Source organism: Mustela putorius, unplaced genomic scaffold (assembly GCF_011764305.1).
Source record: "Mustela putorius furo isolate JIRA1106 unplaced genomic scaffold, ASM1176430v1.1 tig00003944_pilon_pilon_pilon, whole genome shotgun sequence".
In the NCBI taxonomy this organism is placed as follows: Eukaryota; Metazoa; Chordata; class Mammalia; order Carnivora; family Mustelidae; genus Mustela; species Mustela putorius.
This window is the reverse complement of record NW_025422088.1, coordinates 5,199,522-5,215,734: the sequence shown is the minus strand read 5'-3', so window position 1 is coordinate 5,215,734 and position 16,213 is coordinate 5,199,522. Positions and strand designations below refer to the sequence as shown.

The 16,213-nt window shown below is 37.9% G+C and overlaps 1 protein-coding gene and 1 non-coding gene across 23 annotated transcripts in view; one reads left to right on the top strand and one right to left on the bottom strand.

Moving 5' to 3' along the window:
- Window positions 1–16,213, top strand: part of KDM4C (lysine demethylase 4C) — a 510,087-nt gene that overhangs the window by 107,761 nt on the left and 386,113 nt on the right. For 20 of the 22 annotated variants that reach the window (XR_006603630.1, XR_006603631.1, XR_006603632.1 and 17 more), the window contains one exon: window positions 694–743. Coding sequence is in view for 18 of the 22 variants with exons in the window: in XM_045069842.1 (XP_044925777.1) it covers window positions 694–743 (50 nt within the window). In the remaining 4 variants the exon portion in view is untranslated. Of the gene's footprint in view, window positions 1–693; window positions 744–7,989; window positions 8,306–16,213 lie in introns of those variants that run through there. The other 2 variants (XM_045069849.1, XM_045069850.1) reach the window with 2 other exon arrangements.
- Window positions 5,112–5,218, bottom strand: LOC123389100. The gene has a single exon (XR_006603638.1). It is a non-coding gene; the product is annotated as a U6 spliceosomal RNA (small nuclear RNA).

Genomic DNA, 16,213 nt, shown 5'->3' with positions numbered 1-16,213 from the left:
TTTAAAATCTATTTGAGAGGTGCCTGGGTGGTTCTGTCGGTTAAGCTTCTGACTCTTGATTTCATCTTAGGTGTGCCAGGCTCTGCCCGGTTGAGAGTCTGCTTGAGGATTTTCTCCTTCTCCCTCTGCCCCTTCTCTGGCTTGTGCTCACTCTCAATGTGCTCGCTCTTTGTCTCTAATATAAATAAATAAATCTTAAAAAAAATCTATTTGGAAAGTATAATGTTCTTAGAAAGGTTTGGTGGAAGTATGAATATTGCTATAATAATTTTGTGTTCTGTCCTGCTTGTCAATAAAAACATTTTAAAAGGTTTAAAAGAAAGCACAACTACCTTGGTTTTCTTAAAAACAGGCCAAACTTCTGGGATGCTGTGAGTGTTGGAAAAGAGGTTCTAGTGTCCCTCCTGTGGCTAGCTGCCTCCCTTGTCCAAGGAGTTTACTGGTCTTGGGCCTTTGTTTCCTAATGAGTAAAAATGTGGTTGGGATGCTGAGGTTGGACACTGAAATAGGTGGTTTACAGTTTATTTTTCTTCTGTCTAGTGTCCCAGGTATATGACTCTGCGATTGGTTTTCTAATCTCCATTCATTTCGTCCAAGTGGAATTTGGCTTTTTTTTTTTTTTATTGACGTTATCTAAGGATACTAGCTGAGCAGTTATAAACCTAAAATTTTTATTTATGTTTAAAATTTTAGGTATGCAATACCCCCGGAACATGGAAAGCGACTTGAAAGACTAGCTCAAGGTAAACTTGCTTTCTTTGTTTCTCATCTGGATAGATACTTTGTTATTGTGGTATTTTTACGGTATAGGATGTCACCATTAGTTTTACTCTTTCCAAGTAAATGAGTTTTTAATGTTTTCCTAATTGAACAATTAATTTTTTTTTCACATTGCCATGTGACTATTTTTCCCTGTTGTATAATCTTCATGATTATTTTAGTTGGCTGCTTAGTATTTCATCAAGTGATACACTTAACCTATTTTGATTATTTCCAATTTTTTCTTTTATGTAACATATATATGTGTATATACATATATATAAAACATTTTCTTAACATTATTGTGCTAATAATACTTTTCTTTCTTTTAAGTTATACTCTTGAGTTAAATTCCAAAGAGTACTGATGCTGCATCTCAGGGTGCAGGTATTTTATGCATACTCTTCATGTTGTCCTGTTATTTCACTAAGGGTTGTGTTATATCTCCTTCTGACTCCTGGTTTGGCCCCCTGGGTTTGGGATTGCTATCATGGAAGTATTAAGATGACTGTTCCCAGATAACCAGTAAGCATGAGCATGTATGCCTTCTTAGGCAAATTTAAGCATACCTTACTGGAACTTGAATTTTTATTTTTTGTGGCTTTATCTATCTTTGTAAGGGCCAGAATGAAGAACTCTATTAATGGGTTCATTCTGTACCCACTTGTATCTGCAGAAAGTGCCTTCCTCTTTCTTTTCTTTTCTTTTTTTTTTTTACCTTAAAGGTTTTACTTATTTATTTGACACAGAGAGAGAGAGAGAGAGTGAGAGCATGTGCACACAAGCAGGGGGAGCAGTAGGAAGAAGGAGAAGCAGGCTCCCCACTAAGCAGGACCCTGAGTTCATGACTTGAGCCGAAGGCAGATACTTAATCCACTGAGCCACCCAGGTGCCCCTCTTTTCTGTCTTTAAGACACAGAAGAAAACCTTGCCATACCTGTTTATACAAGGGAGAAGAATCTGATTCACCCCCTGCCAACATCATCTGTTTTGCTAGCCATGCTTACCAAGGAATAAGTAGGCTGGTAGTGACTTATTTCTAGGGGAAGGTGGAGTTGCATTTGAGTGTAAGACGTTTTGCTTTTTATCCAGGATCAAATCCTCAGTGACCATTGTCCTTTTAGGCAGGTGCTGATTTGTTTTCAAAATTGGTGTGTTTAGTTTGCCTTTTAGTGGGAAAGGATTTTTGTTCCTATCTTACATATGCTTTCATTTAATAATGAAATGGGGACACTGAAAAATCCCTTTTATTTACTTGACAGTTCTGAACAGAAATTGTTAATGCTATCTAAAAGTTACTTTCCCCCCAATTATAGAAGAGTATTAGAAGGAACACTTACAGTATCACATTTGTCAGAAGCATTATTATAATTTTGGCAGACTAATAACTATAAAGCCTTAGTGTTTTTATAATGTAATACATTGTAGTAATAATAGCAATGTAATTGTAATCTTGAACTTTGTTAGGGACTGTTTTCATGAATATTAAGGTGGATGAACCTTGGTTCTGAAGAAAAGATTAGAGTGCGGCTGAGAAAACGATTACCATAATCCTTAAATACACAGGCAGTGAACTTTGTGCTAAATCTGTATGCTGAACTATACTCTTCTCTATAATAATTATTCCACCATTTTCTATCTGCCTCACCACCAGAGACCTGGAGCCAATGTAAACTTTACAGTATGGAGTCACACACTAAAATTTCTACTATAAATTGTCTGCACAAACTTTGACATAAACTGTCTGAAAATGACATTCTAGGAAAATGGGTACCATTTGTTTAATCAGTAAGAGGTTAATAAACTTGAAGGATGTACAAGAATTTTGAATCAATTGCACATTTATTCAAACCTGTTTTACAGGATTATTTTGAGAAATGACACAGGGAAAAGACCCAATGAGACAGTAGAGGATTCCCATCCTAACTGAGCATATGCCAACCAAATTAATTACTTTCTGCTAAATAATTAAAATGATAAAATAATGCAGTAAGTGTGATGGAACATTATAGGATGTCTAGGTCAAGGCAGCACTTGATACAGAAAATGAAAAGCAGCCAAGGATATTTTCCATTATCTTGTCTGCACATCATAATTATCACACTTGCCTTTTATGCATGAATGCTTTCATCTTTGGTTTCTATTGAAATCTTGATTGACTGTGGCACCTACAAATATTTTATCTCAAAGACATTAAGCCTGCATCTAATAAAGACAGGAGTTTGATTTTGCCCTTCAGCTGCTTTCTCATTTATATAGGTTTTCTTTTCCCCCAATATTGTGTAGATGTAAATGTAATAAAAAAAATTCAAGTGAATTGTTGCAATTTTTATACTTGTTATGTTTGCTTATAATGCTATTACATTCTAATTTTTGGTTTGATACAATTGAATGGAAAGTATAAGGGAGAATAGAGGTATAATATTAAATCATGAATGACAGTTTTGAACATTTTCACTTTTTAGAATGTCTAAATCTCATCTATTTTAGAAATAAGACAATATCTTTGCTGTTCTATTGAGTTAAGCAAAGTATGGATTGAAGTAAATTGGGAATGACTAAATTTTTTTACAAAGAGCTGTCTTCCATTAGTCTTTTGTTATGGATAAAATGCCGGCCAATATTAAAAAAATTGAAGCTGATTTACTGTGGTCAAAATTTTGGTTACTGGAAAAAGAAAATATGAGTTAGGGCTTTGTGCAACTGAGTTTGGAAGTGTGAATGATCAGCAATAATCTTGTTTCAGATGGCAGTAAGAAAAGTGAATTCTTATACTTACATAGCAGGTATTTTATTTTATTATTTTATTTTTTTCCATTAAAATATGATGTGTTATTTGCCCCAGGGGGTACAGATCTGTGAATCATCAGGGTTACACATTTCACAGCACTCAGCATAGCACATACACTCCCCAGTGTTCATAACCCAGCCATTCTATCCCTAACACCCACCCCCCAGCAACCTTCAGTTTGTTTCCTGAGATTAAGAGTCTTTTATGGTTTGTCTCCCTCCTGGTCCCAGCTTGTTTCATTTTTTCGCTCCCTACCCTCCACAGCCCCCCTGCCCTGCCTCTCAAATTCCTCATATGAGAGAGATCATATGATAAGTGTCTTTCTCTAACTGACTTATTTTTTTTTAAAGATTTTATTTATTTATTTGACAGAGAGAGAGATCACAAATAGGCAGAAAGACAGACAGAGAGAGAGATGAGGAGAAGCAGGCTCCCTGCTGAGCAGAGAGCCCTATGCGGGACTTGATTCCAGGCCCCTGGGATCATGACCTGAGCCGAAGGTAGAGAGAGGCTTAACCCACTGAGCCACCCAGGCGCCCCTCTCTAACTGACTTATTTTGCTTAACATGATACCCTCTACCCTCTAGTTCCATCCACATCGTTGCAAATAGCAAGATTTTGTTTCTTTTGATGGCTGCATTCCATTGTATATATATGCACATCTTTATCCATTCTTCTGTTGATGGACATCTAGGTTCTTTCCATAGTTTGGCTATTGTGGACATTGCTGCTATAAACATTTGGGTACATGTGCCCCTTCTGATCACTACATTCTTATCTTTGGGGTAAATACCCAGTAGTGCAATTGCTGGGTCAGAGGGTAACTCTATTTTCAACTTTCTGAGGAACCTCCGTACTGTTTTCCAAAGCGGTTGAACCAGCTTGCATTACCACCAACAGTGTAGGTGGGTTCTCCTTTCTCTGCATCCTTACCACCATTTGTCATTTCCTAACCTGTTAATTTTAGCCATTCTGACTGGTGTGAGGTAATATCTCACTATGATTTTGATTTGTATTTCCCTGATGCTGAGTGATGTTGAGCACTTTTTCATGTATCTGTTGGCCATTTGGATGTCTTCTTCTTAGCAGGTATTTTAGTTGTGACTTATTTTAAAACAACATTCAGGAAGGAGGAACAGAAGAGTCATTATTATGAAGGATTAATTTTTTTTAAAGTTTTTTAATTTTTATTTTTTATAAACATATATTTTTATCCCCAGGGATACAGGTCTGTGAATTGCCCAGTTTACACACTTCACAGCACTCACCAAAGCACATACCCTCCCCAATGTCCATAACCCCACCCCCCTTCTCCCAACCCCCCTCCCCCCAGCAACCCTCAGTTTGTTTTGTGAGATTAAGAGTCACTTATGGTTTGTCTCCCTCCCAATCCCATCTTGTTTCATTTATTCTTCTCCTACCCACTTAAGCCCCCAGGTTGCATCACCACTTCCTCATATCAGGGAGATCATATGATAGTTGTCTTTCTCTGCTTGACTTATTTCGCTAAGCATGATACGCTCTAGTTCCATCCACGTTGGCGCAAATGGCAAGATTTCATAAAAATGTGGAACGCTTCACGAATTTGTGTGTCATCCTTGTGCAGGGGCCATGCTAATCTTCTCTGTATCGTTCCAATTTTAGTATATGTGCTGCCGAAGCGAGCACGGATTAATTTTTTTTTAATAGTTAGTTTTGGGGTATGTGTGTTTTAATGACTAGTAGTCTTGAATTTAAGCCTGTGAAACCAAGAGTATTAACCTAATTTGTAGGGATCCCTGTTCTAGAAGGTGGACAAGCGTCTGTGGGAGGGATGTAGGGAGTCTGTGGACTTTATGAAATTATACTTGAAATTGGTCACATGTGTGTATTTCTGGGAAGCAATCTTCAGATCCCTTCAGAGGGTTTGACCTAATAGAGATTGTGAACCTGCTGTCAAGAGACTAGAAGAGCAGCAATAAATAACAAGTCATGTTAATTTTATGAACTGATTCTAACTTGACCCATTCTCATACCTCTGTCTTGGGATTAAGAAAATGTACTTTTATCTGCTCTCCAAATGATAAATACTTTATTCCCTTAAACATTCATTTAGCTGATGGTCTGTAACTATTATATTAAAATGCCTGGCTGTGAAAGGCTAATAAATAAAAATACCCTTGATTATAAATAATCAATTTTAAGGAGTCCCCTAAGCCATAAAAAATGAAGAAATTCAGTGATATATTCTTTGCCTTCATGCCTAACACATGCCCTAGACATGGAGATCAATGTATGGTTTGTCAGGCTATGTTATTTTCATCTTTTTATCAGTTGATTGTATTAAGAATGATTCAACAGTCCCTAAGCTTACTTTCCTCATAATCTGATGTCAGATATCACGGTCTGTGTTTAAATATATCTGAATATTTTATGTCTGGCTATGTTCTAGGATTTTAGGCATTGGTCAGTAATACATAACATACAGCAAGCTAGTGTAATTCTAATGTAGGGTGATAGACAGTTTTGAGAAGTGACAGCAGAGATTGGGAAAGGAAAATTCAGGAAGGGACTATCAGCTAGCAGGGGGGAATTACTATGGAGGGAAATTAAGACTACTTTGATTCTTTGGGTGGAAGCTGAGCCAGGAAGATTGTGAATAACTTGGCCTTGACCTGTTTGAGCCCAAAGTACTTGGCCTGGGGAGTCCTTGATCTATGCCTGTGTGGAAATGAAATGGAAAAAGCTTGACCGTTACGTGGTGTACTGTGTTCAGGAGATAAAATAAGGCACTTGTTTAGGAGAACCACTATCCTTCTCAAGATTGAGATCAGTGTGAATTTTCTGGTGCTCCTCTGGAGTGCTCCATGGAGCTCTGTCTCTTCTTTTTTTTTTTTTTTTAAAGATTTTATTTATTTATTTGACAGAGATCACAAAGAGGCAGAGAGGCAGGCAGAGAGAAAGAGGGGGAAGCAGGCTCCTGCCAAGCAGAGAGCCCGATGTGGGGCTCAATCCCAGGACCCTGGAATCATGACCTGAGCCGAAGGCAGAGGCTTTATTTAACCCACTGAGCCACCCAGGCGCCCCAGCTCTGTCTCTTCTATTACGGATGCTGATAGATCATGGGACACTTGGAGCAGAGTGAAGCCTGTTTTGGTAGATTGTGGACATTTAGAGCTGAGTGAAGCTTGCAATGTGATAATTTTCTACCCGTTCCTGAGTAACTAATTGTACAGTGAGTAGTAGAACACACAGAAACATCAGCTATAACTTAAACCTGTGAAGTTGATGTCATATGTAGGGGTGTGGGTAAAAATTACCGGGTTTCTCCCCACGTACTCATTGGTTCTTTTCATTAATAAGGTTGTTAAGAAATTTCATATGTAAATTCAATATATCTATCTATAAACATTTCCCACAGAAGCAATCCTTCCATATCCTTTTTCTGTGTTCTTTTCCTTACCATTTGTTTGTATGCTTGCAATATATTTTTAAGCCTATTAGTTATATGAATATAACAAAAACCATTATAAAAACTGTATCAAAGTATTCTTGGGTAAATTTCAATTATATTTGAATGAAATTTTCTGTTGCTAATGTGGAGATGTATTCTACATGTCTGATTTCTTCATCTTTCCTCATTCCTTTCTTCCCTTCTTCGTTTCTTTCCTAAATGACTAATAACTAATATAAGCTTCTCCAAAATAGTGTTTACAGATCCATAGAAAAAGTTACTAAACTTTGATTTGTAACCTTTTTTCAACGCTGCAACTTTGATGATTTAATAGCAACAGCATGTGTTTGTGTTTGTCATATTTGTCATATGAGATTAGGATTTAAAGGGAGTTTTTAGTGGGGCATCTGGGTGGCTCGGTCAGTTAAGCATCTGACTCTTGCTCTCAGCTCAGGTCTTGATCTCAGGGTTGTGAGTTCAAGCCCTGCCTTGGGGTCCACAATGGGGATGGAGCCTACTTAAAAAAATAAATAAATAAAAGGCATTCCTTAGTAACAGCTAATATACTAGAAAATGTAAACCAGTTGACGGTTTGTAAAAATTTTCATCTGAAGGAAAGAGCACATATTTTTAGAGTGTATCTCCTTTATTTCTAAAACGATTGAAAAACATTTAATTATTATTATGGGAGGTCAGATTAATTGAAGTATAATATACTTACAATAAAAGCCACTCCCTTTAAATATACAGTTCAGTGAGTTTCGACAAATATGTACTGTGGTGGAACTACCACCATCATCAAAATATAGAACATTTCCAATTCCTTGAAAAGATTTCTTTGTGCCGTTTCTCAGTTAATCCCTCCCCACAGCCTTTAGCAACCACTAAATCTGATTTTTGTCCCTAGAGTGTCATAAAAATAGAATTTTATAGTATGTAAACTTTTGTGTCTTTTTTCACTTAGAATAATGCTTCTCACTTATGATCACTTTTCCATTTTATACAGGACATGCACCTGTATTCAAAGAATGCACCTGGTCCTTGAGAATGCTTATGGGTTTCTGCACTTCCCATGCTGTACAACTCCTTGCAGTACTTTATTGTCTTAGCAAAGGTTATTATGGAGTACTTTTAGGGCTTCGAGTCTCTTTTGGGATCTCTGGAGTACATGCTTTTTATAATGCTAGCTTTTCACCCTCTTTCATTTTGTTTGTATTGGAATAATGGTTCCAAAGACTATCCTTCTTGCTTACCACTATATGATATCTTTTTTAAAAAAATATTTTTATTTATTTATTTGACAGACAGAGATCACAAGTAGGCAGAGAGGCAGGCAGAGAGAGAGAGAGAGAGAGGGGGAAGCGGGCTCCATGCCAAGCAGAGAGCCGATGCCCAGTGCTTGCCCAGGGGCTCAATCCCAAGACCCTGGGACCATGACCCGAGCTGAAGGCAGAGACGTTAACCCACTAAGCCACCCAGGTGCCCCACTATATGATATCTTAAAAAGTAAACAAAAATATTATCTTTAGTTTGCTAAGGAATTGGCAGCTAGCAGTGTCCTATCTTTGTAGATAGTATAAATGAGGTATAGACTCTAAAAATCAAGTTGTATTTCTAGATGAAATTATGTAATGTGTGGGCTCTGCCTCAAAAATAATACAGAATGGAGAAAATGGGTGGCAATATAGAAGAAACAAGATGCACCATGAGCTGATGATTGTTGAAGGCGGATGGTGTGTATGTACATGGAGGTTTATTATACTCTTTTACTTTATGTTTGACATTTTCTATAATTAAAAAAAAAGAGAACATAGTTCACTTCACAACCAAACTAAATAAATAAATAAATAATCAAGTTACATAAGCAACCTATTAAAAGTTTTTGTTATTGCTCTTCCTTTCTCTTAGTTTCCTCTTGAAATATACAATTAAACTATTGCGCTCCTTGGAGCCTATGCAGGATTGCAGTTTGTTCTAATTTGAGTATTTATTTAATATTGAATATTTGTTTATGAATACTTACTTAAATGTTTGGAATATTTATTTAAATATTGAATATTCAAAATAAATATTTATTTTTAAAAAACAGATCAAAGTTTTACTTATTTTGAATATTATTTAAAACAGGTTCTGTATTCTTACTATTTAACAGTTTAGTGAAAACATAGGTTGTTTTTCCAAACTATTCTTTCAGTTTCCTACCTCCAAATCACATACCATTTCATTGGGAGTTCATTGATTTACCTGTCACAGAAGCCCTAATGTGTCACTTGTAGGGAAGAGTTGATATGGAGGGAATAAGTTGTAAAGTGGTGTCCTTACCAGTATTCATTGCTTAGAGTGTAAAAGAAGTGATTACCTTCTCAGTTTGGTCTTTCTAGCCTACAGGGTGTTTACATTGAAGCCCAATTGTGAGTGGTCATTTGGAATCCAGACCTGAGTTTTGATATTTAATTTTAAAACAACAGTGTTAGAGAACAGGTGGAAGAATCTACAGGTGAATACAAGGTTAAAAATAAACCTGTATAGTTTAACTCAGGTCGTGCTTGACGGTTAGAACTCCTTTTTGAGGGGGAAGTTTGTTACTTTGTGACTGGAACAGTTAGGTTTAGGTTAAAGGGCCCAAGGGAGTGAGGCAGGTTTTAAGGCTTAGTACCCATTGACTTTTCATGATAGCACCCCAGTCAGTTCTCTAGGTCTCTTGGAATTGTGATTCCCTCTTCTTAGCTAGCAGGCTGCAGAGGTAGTGGAGAAAGAAGATTTGTTGAACTAACATGAGGACTGGAGTCAGTAGGGTAGAAGTGAGTAATAGGGATAAAAAGAATGGTTACTATTTACTCAAATTTACTCTGTGTCAAGTATACCAAGTTTGTTTTTTTAAATCAAGATAAAAATCACATAACAAACTATTAACCATTTTGAAGTGTACAATTCAGTGACAGTGAGTATGTTCTTATTATGCAATCATCACCTCTATCCAGTTCCAAGAGAATTTCATCACCCTAAATGGAAACCTTGTATGTATTAATTGGCCCCTGCCTTTTCTGTCCTGCTTCTCCCCAATCCCTCACAACTGCTAGTGTGCTTTCTGTCTAGGAATTTACTAATCCATGATATTTTAGTGTACATGGAATTATGCATTATGTGATGTTTTATGTCTGTCTTCTTTTACTTCTCATCTTTTCCATTTTCAAGTATGTATCAGTGGTTCATTCTTTTTTATGGCTGAGTAATATTACATTGTGTGGATATATTACATTTACTTCATCCATTTATCAGTTGATGGACATTTAGGTTGCTTCCACCTTTTAGCTATGGATAAGTTTTTTGAGCATTATCTTGTTGGATTCCCATAATGATCCAGTGAGAACAGCCACTATAGAAAACAGTGTGGAGTTTCTTCAGAAAAGTAGATATGTAACTACTGTATGATCTGACAATTCCTTTTCTGGATATATATCAAAGGGGAATTAAATCATTGTCTGGAAGAGATATCTGCACTCTCATATTCATTGCAGTGTTATTCACAGTAGGCAGGACATAGAAACAACTAAAGTGTCTGTTGACATTTGAATGGATAAGGCAAATGTGTTATATATGAAGACAGTAGAATATTATTCAGCCATAAGAAGGAAATTCTACCATTTGTAACAACATGGATGAATCTTGAGTACATTATACTAAGTGAAATGAGTCAGACAGTAGGATCTCATGTGTAGAATCTAAAAAAACTGAACATATAGATACAGAGAACAAGTTAGTGGTTGCCAGAGGTGGTGGGCAAGGTGGAGAGGAAATGGGTAATGGTAGTCAAAAGGTACAAACTTACAGTTTTAAGAAGGTTAAGTTCTAGGGATGGACTATATAGTATGGTGGCTATAGTTAAAACTGTATTGTATAAGTGAAGGTTTCCAAGAGAATAGATTTTAAAAGTTCTTGTCATACACACAAAAAATTCTGAGGTGATGGTAATCATTTCATAATGGTAATCAATCAAATTCTTTCTCTGTATACCTTAAACTCACACAATGTTACATGCCAATTATAGCTCAGTAAAGCTGAAAAAAGACAATCCAGGAAGGAAGATAACTCTGTGGATGAGGAAACTGAGGAGCTGAGAGATCACATGACTAGTCAGAGCTACATGAGTGTTGGATTTGTCTTTGGAATCCATGTCTCAGCAAGGCTCAGCAAGTTCTTAACAACTATTATTATCTCTTGTTTTGCTGGCCATGTAGACAAAGTGAGGGTGGTTTTAAATATTTCAGGAGGAGGGGCAAGGTGGTGGAGGAGTAGGAGACCGTATTTCAACTGGTCTGCTGAATTGAGCTAGATATCTACCAGAGCACTCTGAACATCCATGAAATCAACCCGAGATGTAAGATTACACACTTCTGGATCTCTATGGGGGCAGAGGATCACCAGTGGAGAGGTATAAAAACGTTGGGAGTGTGTAGACAGATATTGGAGGATAAACAGAAGGGGGACGGAGCCACCAGAAGCAACCCATTGGAAAGTAATACCACAATGTTAAAGTGCCCTGAGCTTGGGGACCAGCAATAGCTTGGGGACTGGTGGCTGCAAGACCAGAAGGAACTGATAACAGCACTGTAACAGAACAAAGGGAATTAAGGGACAATTGTTGGGACCTGGTGGCCACAGGTGTAGACCTATGCCACAGTCCCGGGACAGCTGCAGCCACTGCCCATCGGTGCAGGCCACAGTCAGCAGTCCCTGGGGCTGGTGGCTGCTGCGGCCAGCAGCACTTCCACAGCCATTTCCACAGCCTCCACCGTCGTAGGGGTGAGGGCTTATGGCATAGGCTTGAGTCAGTGGTCCCTGGGCCTGGCAGCTGCCATAGCCACCACAGACGCCTCTGCCTCAGAGGTGGATGAGAGGACCTGCAGGGGACTTGAGTCAGTGGTTTGGGAATGGCAGCTGCTGGGACTGGGCTTGCCCGGAATAGTATTGCTCATGGTTTTGGTGGCACGGGGGTACAGAGACAAATGGGGCCTCAGGTGACTACTGAGATGGTGGCTGGGGGTGCGTACCACCTGTGGGAGACTGGATTGTTCAACAGAGTTTGCAGAAGGGGGGGTCTGTATGTTCTGAGAGAGGAGGTATTCCACTCAGAAAGGAGCAGCTGTGGCTTCCCTCTGAGGTGGAAGTCTGGGTGCAGCCAGTTTACTTTGCTCTGACCCTCCTTAAAGGCAGGAAAAGCTGCCATAGAACAAAAACCTCCAGAGAACAAAAGCTGGAAAACCGGTTTCCATGGAGCCCAGCCCTTTGATAGGGAGCAGGGCAACTCCACCCAAGCGGGATTGATGGAAAAACAATGAGGCAGGTCCCTCCCACAGAAGACAAGTGGAAGGAAAAAGAGGACAACCACAACAGGGTTTCCATAAAACTATAAAACCCCAACATCAGGGGAAGACAATATATTAAGCTGCCAGTATTGCCTCACAGCCTGTATATTTCTTAGATATAACTTTTTTCCTCTCTCTTTTAAAATTCATTCTCATGATTCTTTTTCTTTAATTAATTTTTTTATCTACTTACCGTTTCAACTAGATGTTTAATACAACATATTACATAGTAACTTTATAACTTGAACTTTTTTCATACATACACATTTTTTTCTTTTTCTTTTATATGGATATAGATATAGATATAGATACATAGATATAAGTGTCAATGTAGTCCTTTTTTCCCTATTCAGTACTACATCTTTATATATACACTAGTTTTAATTTCCCCGTATCCCTGGAAAGTTAAGGCCTCTAACAAAGGTGATAAGACACACCCAGGAAGAACTGAAGTACCCTTCCTCCCCCACATTGAGGGATTATAACCACCTTCCCATCACCCCCCTTTTTATTTTGTGTTTTTTAATTTTCTTCTTCTTTTGTTGCTCTTTGTTTTTGTTTTTGTACTTTATAAATATTATTTTTGGGGTTCATTTTGGCAGGGTTTTTCTTTTTTTCTTTTTCTTTTCCTTTTGTCAGCTTTTTTGTTTGTTCATTTTTGTTTTTGTACTTTATAAATCTTACCCTTGGGGCTCCTTTTGGCTTTTTTTTTTTTTTTCCTTTCTTTTTGGTGGTGACTTCTGATTGCTCTGAAACTTTCCAGGTTGCAACTTGCCTGGATCGTGGTTGATATTTTCAGCTATACATCCCCTCAGCCACCTCTCACCAGAATGACTAGGAGGAGGAACACATAACAGAGGGAAAATTCAGAGAGTGTGACCTCTGCCACAGAACTATTGGATATGGACATAAGCAAGATGTTGGAAAAAGAATTCAGGGTAACAGTTAGGCAGACAATGGCTAGGTTGGAGAAAACCATTAGTGGCAACATAGAATCTCTAAGGGCAGAAGTGAGAGCTGATCAGGCAGAACTTAAAAATGCTATCAATGAGATTCAATCAAATCTGAATACTCTAACAGCTAAGGTAAATGAGGCAGAAGATCGAATTAGTGATCTCAAAGACAAACTGATAGAAAAGAAGGATCAGGAGGAGGCCTGAAACAAACAGTTTAGAAGCCATGAAACATGAATTAGAGAAATAAATGATGCCAGAAACATTCCAATGCCAGAATTACTAGGATGCCTGAGAGGGTAGAGATAGAGAGAAGACTAGAAGATATAGTTGAGCAAATCCTAGCTGAGAATTTCCCTAATCTGGAGAATGGAACAAATGTTTGTGTTCTAGAGGCAGAGAGGACACTCCCCCAAGATCAACGAGGGTAGAGAGACCTACCGGCATGTCATTGTGAAATTCATGAATCATAAAATCAGAGTAAATGTCTTGTGGGCAGCTAGGGGAAAGGGATACCTTATGTACAGAGGGAGGAACATCAGAATAACATCAGACCTGTCCACAGAAACCTGGCAAGCCAGAAAGGGCTGGAAAGACATATTCATGGCACTGAATGAGAAGAACATGCAGCCAAGAATACTTCATATGACAAGGCTGACATTCAGAATGGATGGAGACAGAAAGAGCTTCCAAGACTGGCAAAGACTAAAACCTGACCCTACACGAAATATTGGAGGGGCAGTTCTATAAAAGAAGAAAGACTCCAAGAGTGATATAGAACAAAAACTTACAGAGACAATCTATAGAAACAAGGCCCTCACAGGCAGCATGATGACGATAAAAACATATCTTTCAATAATCACTCTCAATGTGAACAGCCTAAATGCTGCCATAAAACAGCACAGGTATGAAGATTGAATAAAAAGACAGGATCCATCCATATGCTGTCTACAAGAGGTGCATTTTGAACCTGAAGATACATCCAGACTGAAAGTGAAGGGATGGAGTAACATCTTTCATGCCAATGGACCTCAAAAGAAAGCTGGGGTAGCAACTCATATTGGACAAATTAGATTTTCAGTTAAAGATATAGTCAGAGATATAGAAGGACACTACATCATTTTTAAAGGGTCTATCCACCAAGAAGATCTAACAGTTGTAAATATTTATGCCCCCAACATGGGAGCAGCCAACTATATAAGACATCTGTTAATAAAAACAAAGAGACATATTGATAAGAATACATTAATTGTAGGGAATCTTAACACACTACTCTCAGCAGTAGACAGATGAGCTAAGCAGAAAAACAAACAAACAAATAAACAAGAGCTTTGAATGACACTTGGACCTCATAGATATATATGGAATATTTCACCCTAAAACAATGGAATACTCATTCTTCTCAAGTGCACATGGAACTTTCTCCAGAATAGACCACCTAATGGGTGACAAATCAGGTCTCAACTGATACAAAAAGATTGAGATTATTCTTTGCATATTCTCAGACTAAAGTGCTTTGAAACAAACTCAATCACAAGAAAACGTTTGGAAGGAATTCAAACATTTGAAAGCAAAAGACCATCCTGCTCAAGAACTTCTGGATCAGCCGGGAAATCAAAGAAGAACTTAAACAATTCATGGAAACCAATGACAATGAAGACACTTCAGTCCAAAACCCATGGGATACAGCAAAGGCAGTCCTAAGGTGGAAATACATAGCCATCCAAGCCTCACTCAAAACCATTGAAAAATCCCAAATACACAAATTCTCTTTACACCTTAAAGAACTGGAGAATCAACAACAAATAAGGCCTACCCCATGCACAAGAAGGGCAATAATTAAGATTAGAGCAGAGATCAATGAGTTAGAAACCAGAGATACAGTAGAACACATCAATGAAACTAGAAGCTGGTTCTTTGAAAGAATTAATAAGACCAATAAACCACTGGCCAGACTAATCCAAAAGAAAAGAGAAAGGACCCAAATTAATAAAATTATGATGAAAGGGGAGAGATCACAGCTAACACCAAGGAAATAGAAACAGTTATCAGAAATTATTATCAATAACTATATGCCAATGAGTTAAGCAATCTAGATGAAATGGATGGATTCCTGGAAACCTATTAACTTCCAAGACTGAAACAGGAAGAAATTGACAACCTGAAGAGACTAATATCTAGTAATGAGATTGAAGCAGTGATCAAAAACCTCCCAAAAAACAAGAGCCCAGGACCTGATGATGCATTCCCTGGGGAATTCTACCAAACATTCAAAGAAGAAATAATACCTATTTTCCTGAAGCTATTTCAAGAATAGATACAGAAGGAAAGCTTCCAGACTCTTTCTGTGAGGCCAGCATTACACTAATCCCCAAACTAGGCAAAGAGCCCATCAAAAAGGAGAATTTCAGACCAATATCCTTGATGAATATGGATGGATACCAAGATTTTCAAGAAGATCCTAGCTGATAAGATCCGAAAGTACATTAAAAAGATTATCCACCATGACCAGGTGGGATTTATCCCTGGAATGCAAGCATGGTTCAATATTCACAAATCAATCAATATGACAGAACAAATCAGTAAGAGACAAGAACTGCATGGTCCTTTGAATTGATGCAGAAAAAACATTTGGCAAGATACAGCAGCCGTTCCTGATTAAAATGCTTCAAAGTATAGGGATAGAGGGAACATTCCTCAACTTCATAAAATCTATCTATGAAAAACCCACAGCGAATATCATTCTCAATGGCGATAAGCTAAGAGCCTTTGCATTGAGATTAGGATCACGACAAGGATGCCCACTGTTGCTACTGCTGTTCAACATAGTACTAGAAGTCCTAGCAACAGCAATCAGACAACAAAAAGAAATAAAATGTGTTCACTTTGGCTAAGAAGAAGTCAAACTCTC